This window comes from Triticum urartu, chromosome 3 (assembly GCF_003073215.2).
Source record: "Triticum urartu cultivar G1812 chromosome 3, Tu2.1, whole genome shotgun sequence".
NCBI lineage: Eukaryota > Viridiplantae > Streptophyta > Magnoliopsida > Poales > Poaceae > Triticum > Triticum urartu.
In genome coordinates, this window is record NC_053024.1 from 21,791,826 (window position 1) to 21,801,672 (window position 9,847).

Consider the following 9,847-nt stretch of genomic DNA (forward strand, 5'->3'; position numbering starts at 1 on the left):
TATCTGCTAGGGCGTTCGCCGCCGCCGCCACAGTCGCCGCCGCTTGTCATCAGCGTGTCCTGCTAGGGGCTAGGGCGCTCGCCATTGCGGCATTGCCGCTGGCCGCTACTCGCTACGACAATAGCACCGTCCATTGATCTATGGCCTGCTGTCGAGCAGCGGGGAGGGCTAGACGCGGATCAAATACGGGTAGATGCCGGTGAGCAGAACAGATGCAGGTACACTACATGCTACTCCCTCTGCTCCGGCAACGTCTTATACTAGGAACGGAGGGAATAAATCCCACCGATCCAAAATAATTATAGTTTTACATTTGTCGAGTAATTTAAGAAAAAATGATAAGATCTACAAAAAAAATAGTACATAGCATGAATATTCTTTAAAAGGTTCTAACAAAACTAATTTGGTGTTCCAGACATTGGTATATTTTTCCACAAATTTGAAGAAGTTTGACCTAGGATAAACCTAAAACTCAAATTATTTTGGAACGATAGTAATAGGATTTTTTATAAATTACGAACTCAATCTACTTAATTAATGCTTCATCTAAAATAGTAAATTATTTTGGTAATTATGTGTCGTTTTTTATAGTAGTTAAAGATGAAGTGAAAGACAGCAACAACTGATGGGGTAAATATTTTTTTGAACCAATTGCTTGAACTTCAAGTTGCAACAATTTGTTGAGAATTATCATTTTTTTATATTTACGAACCATAATTTTATGCTTTATAATCGACGCTAACATTGAGACTTAACATACGGTGATATAAAATCTTTTAAGTCAAATAGTGTTTCGTCCCCCTCATGTCCAAATCCTGGCTCCGCCCTTGCTCTACGACATTGTGCTTGTTGGAAGTTAAAGCATGTCGAATTAGTAATCACGCTCAACAACATTCAGCATAATAATCGATGATTCCCTACACTATGGCCAGCCTAAAAAAAATCGAGGAAGGACGGCCAATCCATTTGGGTCCTAAGTCAAAACACGCCACTACATGCCGCACCTCCTCGTTTGCCAGTTCAGTGGTTGTGGGCTTGTGGTTGTGGCGATGGGGGTGCGCGCGCATCTCCTCGTCGTCCTTTGCATCCTCGTCGCCGGCACAAGCACGGCTCAGCTTTTGCCGCCGCGCGGCCCGGCACCGCAGATGAAGCCACCGCCGTTCGGGCGCGCCATGACGATGATCATCACGGTGGTCGCCGTGGCCATCGGCGTTCTCTTCCTCCTGCTCTTCTTTTGCGCGTACGTCACCCAGTGCCGCCTCGTCGAGGACCACGGCGCGCCGCAGGAGGGTAGCGTCGCGCCGGGCGGGGTGTCCAGGCGGGGAAAGCGCGGGCTGGACCCGGCGGTGGTGGCGACGTTCCCGATCGTGCCGTACAGGGAGATCAAGGAGCACAAGATCGGCAGCGGCGCGCTGGAGTGCGCCGTGTGCCTGACGGAGTTCGAGGACGCCGACGACCTCCGGCTGCTGCCGCACTGCTCGCATGCGTTCCACACGGATTGCATCGACCCGTGGCTCGAGACACGGACGACGTGCCCTCTGTGCCGCGCCAACCTCGAGAAGCCACCGCCACCGGCTGCCATGCCAGTGCCCTCGCCGCCGCCGCACGCTGTCGTGGGGATACCGATCCGGGAGGAGACAGACAGCGACGTGGACGAGAGGAAGCAGGAGGCCGCAGAGCTGGAGAAGCTGCGCAGGGAGCGCCGGGCGGCGAGGCTGCTGAGGTCGCACTCGACGGGGCACTCGGCGGAGCAGTGCGACTGCGAGGACCACGAGAGGTTCACGCTGCGGCTGCCGCAGCACGTGAGGGAGGAGGTGCTCAGCAGGTGCTGCGCGAGGCCGTCTGTGGAGAGCCTGAGCGGAGGAGGGTGCGCTGTGGGAGAAAGAGGAGGCAGCTTCCGTGATGCCCGAGGAGCCAGCGGCGGCGGCGACTGCAGCAGCGGCGAGCGGCGGTGGCAGACGCTCCTGGCCAGGACGATGCCATGGGCCCGAGCCGGGTCGACGCGGAAGGTGCGGGATGACGTCGCGGCCTCCACGACGGCCGCGCGGCCATGACCCAGACGACGTCGACGCCGGAACATTTCGTGTGCTCTTTCCGTTGACTCTGATGGTGTGTATTTTCTTTTGTAAGTTCCGTTTGGTGCGGTGTGGGAGGCAATTCGATCAGAGGAGCAGCGTATACGTGGTGGTTGTGCTTTGTGATGGGTTAATGCTTGGTCGGGTGTCCGTCCGTTGCTCTCGGTCAAACCTTTTTTTTAAACACAGTATAAACACAAGCGCTCGTATAAATGCGTATACACTCACCCATATAAACACATACACGCATATCTTATCCCTATGAACATCTCCGAGAGATTGAACCGGCATATCATCTTGAGATTTATGAAGTCACCATAAACGTCTCGTAGTCGACGGGAACGTTTCCTCCCACTGAAAACGTATCGCCGGAAATCCTGAAATAAATTCAGAATAAATGTGAGCATCAGGATTTGAACCCTGATGTGCTGGGATACTAGTGTTCACCTAATCATTCCAACCACATGTTAGTTCGCTCTCTCGGTCAACCTTCGTTTCAATGAAATATTCATGTACGTAGACACGAGTATAAACAATGCATATGGAAAAGTTTCTTGTGCTGAAAAAATCAGTGGAGAAGAACGTGCATGTGGCATGAATATGGCCGTTCCTGACCGTGAGTAGGTATCATTTTAGCATCGGCGTTTGGCTAGCGTATATCCAGTGGTACTTGTTTTCTCAACCTGATTGTGATTTGCCTTTTTTTCTCAAGCTTCGAATGGAAATTAAGTTTGAAATTTCAATATAAAAGACTTATAGCATGATGTTTGAATGGGTGGATTTTATCCTCCAAAATGGAGTGTAGAAGATATCCTTAGATATTTGTGTCTCAATCACGTTAACAACCCTTGGTCGGATCATGGGTGCTGCGATTTGTGCAGTGCTCAAAATGTTTACGAAGTGTTTCAAAAAATATTTAGGAAGTGCTCAAAAAAAGTTTACGCAACTTTGAACAAATTTTAATGGCACTCAAAAAAATAAACATCAAAAAATGTTCACGTGTTTCAAAAACATGTGACATTTACAAAAAATAATTATCTAATGTTTCGAAAAAATGTTCATGACTTCGAAAAATATATTATATGATGTAAAAATATCGCATAATTCCGAAAAATATTCCATATCATTTATAAAAATGTATTTGACATTTCAAAAATGTTCATGTGTTTCAAAAATATGTTTTGCATTATTTACATATAAAATAAAAATATATTCACCTATTTAAAAGTGATGTTTTGTATCATTCAAATATGTTTCATTGACTGCAAGGTTTTTGTATGTAACTTACCAAGCAGACCGTTTGGTATTAAAAAATGTTCAACATTTATTTTATAAATGTATAACACATATTCAGAAATATATTCAACATATGTATTTGATAAAAGAAGAATCACGTATTAAAAAAATGTTCAATGTGTATAAAAAATGTTGCGCATGTATACCAAAAAGAACAATATGTATATAAACAATAGCCATGTGTTGTAAAAAGCAAAAATAAGAAAATTAATGAAGAAATACATAAAGCTGGAGGAAAAACCATAAAGGAAACACATAATCAAACAAGAAAAAAAACCACTGAAAAAACTAATCAAAACTACCGGATAAACAAACAGGTAAAAAACCACACGAAAAACTGGTCAAAACCACCATAGAAGCAAACAGGAAAAAAACACATGGAAGTATTGGTTAAAAACTACCCTGAAAATTGCTCCCCCGGTACCCCGTATTGGGCCGGCCAATCTGCCTCCTGCAAGAGGCGAAACCTACTTAGGACTCGCAATGGAGGAAATATAGCTTCTGGTAGTGGGGTCCCTCCATTATATTTTATATATGGTTTTTTTCACTTTTTGTTCTACAATGTAGGGCCTTTCCTATTTGACCGTTGAAGATCCCAAGTACTTGCGTGTGGAGTGTTATTTGTAGGGACTCAACGGGCAAGTACGTGGGATCTACAACGATCAAGGGTCAAGTATAATTGACCCTTCTTCCAAGGAGGCAATGGCATGACGGAAACATTAGCACTTGCCCTTGGATGTGGTGATTGACCTAGAGTGCCAAGGAGTGGTCAATCATATTCTTAGCGATACATGTGGACGGTGTGCAAGCATCATTAAGAAGATCAATCATACGTCGAGGAAGATAGCTCGTTGTTCCTTCATCTTCAAAGGAAGAGAAACTAATCTCGACGCACATAGCCTCGCTAAACACGCTCTAGGCTTTTCTTTAGGATGACATGTGTGGTCCCTTAATATTCCGGACCTAAGTTGCATCCCATGAACTTGTTACTTGGTCAATAAAATTGAGTGTGTTAAGAGTACAAAAAACTGTGGGGTCTCTTCTCCTTCTTCTACCGTTAGAAGACTTTGGGAGTAGATCCGTGTTGCCAGATTGTCTCCAGCAAGAAATGTCCCGCTACGGCGGGAAACCGAGCGAGAAGCAAAGGGTCCGACAAAAAAAGGGAATGGTGCATTGTGGGGTGGGGTTTTTGTGTTGAGCCCGTGTGTTGGAGATAACATGGCGGATAGTCCGAAATACAACATTTCTGCCTCATATATGGTCTGAATTTTTGGGAGCCTGGACTGTGCGCCTGCTGACCGCCCGTTTGATGTCCGAACACGGCCATATGTATGAGGAGAAATGAGGTTTGACCTTGAAGATGATCTTAATCATTTGTTCAATTCATTTATGTATGCATTGTAGCCCGTAGCAACACACGTGCGTTCTGCTACTGACTATAGGGTACATGTGCACCAATTCTCCAGGTAAATGATGAGTATAGGAGTAGATCCTATGTGTAAATTGCTCTGCGGTTGAATTGTTAGGTGAAGATTGTTTGTATATTTGTTTCTTTTTTAATATTGTACAAAATAACACATAACCAAAGTTATATAATTTAATTGAGAGTATGCTTTCGTTATAAGAAACTTTTAGATTTAGGGTCTCATTTGCATTTTGCACTAGGGCCCCGGATTCTTGGAGACGGCCCTGATTGATGCCTGCCAAAAGAGGAGGAGTCATGGCCATGAATGATCCAAAGTTTAATTCGGAGGAGAGGAGGCCACCGACATACTTATCCTATATAAATGAGGCCAAAGCCTTGCAAAACGAGAAATTCTGGACACATGTCGCGACCCAATGATCTAAGGAATTTCACCTACCGGGTGGGCATGGACCTAGGTAAAGGTTGTGTCATTGTGTCTCACTACCAAGTAAATCGGTGTGAATACCATATCACTACGAGGCACTGATGAAGTTACTCACAACATATATAAAAGGTTGCAAAGTGATGAGAGTACCCTCTCCTCAAATCAGACTACTGGATTAGCTTTTGCATCTCTAACCACAATCATTGATTGCCCTTAGTTTCTGTGCAAAAAGTCGTAGAAAGCACATGAGCACATCTTGTGTGTATTTGTGTGTGCATGCATGTGTGGTGTTATTTGTGCAAAGTGTGTCTACTCGTGCTCTTTGTAATATAGAAAGTTGTACTAGTACATAAAGATCCTAACCTATGTTCGTTGGTTGTTGACTACCAAGAAAAGGGTAGAATAGCAACAATGAGGAAGCATACCACCCAAAGAAAAACATGAAAAATATTAACCTGAGCTAACAAACATTTAGAGTTGTGCAGGCATTACCAGCCAGAACCTGAGGTGAAGATATTGATACTCGTATACCTTAAATACGGATCGTTTGGCATGCATGCTGGCATTAGATATCACTTGAGTATCTGGGAACGACAACTAGCCATGCCAAAAATGTTTGTCATTAGGCAAGTTTTCATACAGTAATCGTCCACATATATGTTACAAAATTACAAATCATACAGAACCTTGTATTCTACAGACGAGACAAGCTCGGTAAGTTTTGAACATGAATTTTTGGCGGTGGCAATTGGAGGTTGAGTGTATGGACCTCTTAGCAAACCATCAGCAATGGCCTTGTATGATGTTCCCGTGGGATGCAAGCATCCCAAGATGCATACTTTTGTGGGTTATCGCACACCTTGTATTTTCCATGTCCACACTTTGTGGTTATTGACACACCATAAGGCCCTTCTACACCGCAGCAAGCCACCAAAGGATCCTCAATCCCTAAAGAGCAGTTACAACAAATAAGAGTCGAGATTAGCATATGGATATCTCAGTAGAGAATGTTTTTCTTGCTACTCTACTAAGTTATTTCATGTGTAAACCATAAAGTTCTGGACTCACCAAACTGATAAGGGGAAACAAAGATCTCCATAGCAGCACCATATTAATCAGCATAGATGATCGACAAACTAGGATGAAGTTTCTGTATCTTTTCCAGCTCATCCACAAGAAGTTTGTTGTGGTAGCGTGAGAACTCGTTCATCCAACGGATACAACCTGTCTCTGGCTCATAATCCCCCATGTTATCACTCTGGTATAGTGTGAGGTACACCGGCAAGCACCCGATTGGGAGGTTGCCGGGAACTAATAGAGTTTTGGCTCCCAAACCAATCAGATCCTGCAAATTGCACTTAGTTATATTGCATTATTATGTAGTTATGCACTATTTCCGTAACCGGGATTTGACATAATAACGATGGTAATTATAGCATAAGGAGCCACAAAAAACAAATGACTCACGATGATTATAGATGAAATTTTGGAAATGACACTCGGAGCAAACGAGCGAATCTCCTCAACGGGCACCAAAGAGGTAAGAGGAACGTTGTAGTCACTTCCCCCAATTTCTCCTACCAAGAAAAGAGATTTGTTCATCATGTCCACACATTCTATATATTTTTTCTTTTGCAGGTGAAAGAAATTTCATTTCTCACACATAAAGGGCCTCGGCCTTACACAAATCTGGGACCTCCTCCGGTCCCGATCCCAGCCACACAACCATGCGTTTATGAACTCTACCGTAGTTCACAAGATAGTGGCTTACGCCATTCTGCTCTCTACGTACATGAACTATCTTTATTTCTCTACCTCCTGACATCAAGCGTCTAACCTTGTTCATCATGTCCACACATTCTATATATTTTTTCTTTTGCAGGTGAAAGAAATTTCATTTCTCACACATAAAGGGCCTCGGCCTTACACAAATCTGGGACCTCCTCCGGTCCCGATCCCAGCCACACAACCATGCGTTTATGAACTCTACCGTAGTTCACAAGATAGTGGCTTACGCCATTCTGCTCTCTACGTACATGAACTATCTTTATTTCTCTACCTCCTGACATCAAGCGTCTAACCTGGTCGACAAGCATAGCAAAACGAGACATGTCCGGCACCAGAGCTAATATCGCATGTAGTGCCACCGAACAGTTCGTTTCCATCACAATAGGCAACGGAGTCCACTGCAGTGCTAGATTGAGCCCCTCCATACATGCATGTAGCTCGGCCTCAAGGGGCTCAGAGCACGTCTGTAGTTCCCTACAGGAGGAGAAGATGATATCACCGGTTTCGCTGCGAAGGATCATGCCTGCTCCGGCCTCTCCACCCGTGGCACTAAAGGATCCATCAACGTTGAGCTTTGTCCACCCCGTGGCTGGTCTGGACCAGTGCAGCGGCACTGGCGGCGCTTGGACTTCCGGTTGCACGATTCGTTTGGGGACAATCGTATCAACCACATGCTTCCCCTTGGTGAGACTCGCCTCTGGATTGTTCTGAATCCCCACCAAAGAGTCGACGTAGCTGGTGAGGAAGCGTTTGGACACTTCAATCGGCGGCGGCTTATTGTGGTGCACCAGCTCGTTGCGAACGAACCAACATCGCCACAAAGTCATCATGAGCTCCATCCTCTCCATATCCGGCAGATCGCAAAGGGCTTGGGCAAGCCACTCCGTTCCCGTCCGGCGGAATGATGCGACATCCGGGATTCGCCATTGGTCCGCCATGGTTTGCCAGAGCGCCACCGCCAGCGGGCACCTGCAAAAAGCATGGAACATGTCCTCCGGCTCCAAAGCACAGAGAGGGCACTTGTCAGACACTTCCAGACCTCGACGACGCTTGTTAACCCAAGTGGGAAGACAATCCGTGAGTAGCCGCCAAGTGAAGATTCGAACCTTAGGAGGAGCAGGGCACCTCCAAATAAAAGCCCAGACAGCTCGTCGCCCGTCCGGTGGGGGCTATGCTCGAAAGAATAATAGTGTATCATCTGCAAACATAAGATGTGAAATCCCAAGAGCTCGTGGGCAGACCCTTAGAGGTGTAATTCTCCTAGAGACAACACCCTGCTTCAAGAGCGCTGCCAAACCATCCACCACAAAAGGAATAAGAACGGTGAGAGAGGATCCCCTTGCCGTAGCCCACGCGACGGTGCAAATGAATCTCACAGGGCTCCATTGACATTGCAGCAGTAATGAACCGAGGTGACACAGGTCATGATCCATCTCACCCACCGATCCGCAAAACCCAGCCTTCTCATCATTTACTCCAAGAAAGTGCAATCTACCCGATCATACGCCTTAGAAAGGTCCACCTTATAAGCACAAAACGCTCGATCAGGGTCCTTCTCATGTTTAATATAGTGAGTACACTCAAAGGCAATAAAAGCATTATCTGTTATGAGTCTGCCAGTCACAAACGAGCTCTGCTCCTCGGAGATGATGTCCCCGAGTATAGGTCTCGAACGGTTGACCAAGCATTTTGATATGATCTTGTATATCACGTTACAGAGACTGATGGGCCGGAACTCTGATAAGCGTTGGGGGTTATCCACCTTTGGAATGAGCACAATGGTGGTGTTATTGACGCCCTCTGGCATCACCCCGAGCTGAAAAACTGCCTGACTGCCTCAATAATGTCATCTTTCATCATACCCCAATGCCGTTGGAAAAACCTCGCCGGAAAACCGTCCGGGCCTGGGGCCTTTAGAGGGCCCATTTGGAAAAGAGCATCACTAATTTCCTTGTCCGAGAAAGCTTCATATAACTTGGCATTCATCTCCTCCGTGATGACCGGCTCAAAAAGATTTACCACTGTATGAGGAGCTAAACCCGGGTCAGCTTCAAACAAGTTTTGAAAATAGCTCATGGCCATACCAATTTTATAATACAGGTAGGACCAACATTAGACCAATTGGTTTCGAAGCAGCCACATTTTTTTCAACAATCATAGGACTGAGAATCAATATTCAGAGGATGTAATGTAACATAATGGCAAGAGAAGCACTTACAAGGAATCTGGTGAACATCTTGGAGATCATACCAATGCAGTCGCTCCTCTGCTTCAGTAACCTACGGTGAACATCTTCGAGATGGACCGCCACTAGGCCCAAAGCGAAACTTTGGTTTCTTTCACGATGCATCATATTCCCAAAAGTAGGCTGGATAGTACTAGTTTAGGATAGGTCCTACTAGTTGGTTAGCTTTCTACATAGTCTTGCTTGTGTATATATCCGTGCACAGGGCTGTAGTATTTATAACGCCGTGAGTTGAGGCAAAAGAAAAAAGAATTAATGAAAACGTGAGTTGAGGAAAAAGAAAAAAGAATTAATGAAAACAAAGGGCTCGATGCGGGTCCTTCGCTATAATTTTTTTATGTGCATGTGTTTGTCTACTCTGATGTGATCAATTTGTGGTTGAAGTTCCAACAGCCAGAACATAACATACAAGAGCACGTGACGTCATGCCAATTTTGATGTTTTTTTTCTAATAATAACAACATTCCTAATATGAAAAAAGACGAAGCAAACTCACACAGATTTAGGATTGCACAATTTCGATTATACCAGTATTCAGTTCAGATCAGGGTTTTTTTTCTCGGAGCGAAATTTCAGTAACAGACCGAAATCAG

The 9,847-nt window shown here is 45.1% G+C and overlaps 1 protein-coding gene, 1 long non-coding RNA gene and 1 pseudogene across 2 annotated transcripts; 1 reads left to right on the forward strand and 2 right to left on the reverse strand.

Annotated features, from left to right (window-relative positions):
* Positions 1-782: 782 nt before the first annotated feature.
* Positions 783-2,180, forward strand: LOC125547735 (E3 ubiquitin-protein ligase ATL6-like). Its single transcript, XM_048711528.1, has one exon. The coding sequence runs from the start codon at positions 996-998 to the stop codon at positions 2,052-2,054; it is 1,059 nt and encodes a 352-aa protein (XP_048567485.1). The 5' UTR covers positions 783-995; the 3' UTR covers positions 2,055-2,180.
* Positions 2,181-4,938: 2,758 nt separating this feature from the next.
* LOC125546532 lies at positions 4,939-7,947 on the reverse strand (annotated as a pseudogene).
* A 507-nt stretch (positions 7,948-8,454) lies between these two features.
* On the reverse strand, positions 8,455-9,524 carry LOC125547737. Its single transcript, XR_007300742.1, has 2 exons — positions 9,228-9,524; positions 8,455-9,042 (listed from the first exon to the last, which is right to left on the reverse strand). It is a non-coding gene; the product is annotated as an uncharacterized LOC125547737 (long non-coding RNA).
* Positions 9,525-9,847: the final 323 nt, after the last annotated feature.

What these genes read in the sequence shown, in the direction of transcription:
- LOC125547735 (XM_048711528.1), top strand. Translation starts at nt 996, where the DNA reads ATGCCGCACCTCCTCGTTTGCCAGTTCAGTGGTTGTGGGCTTGTGGTT.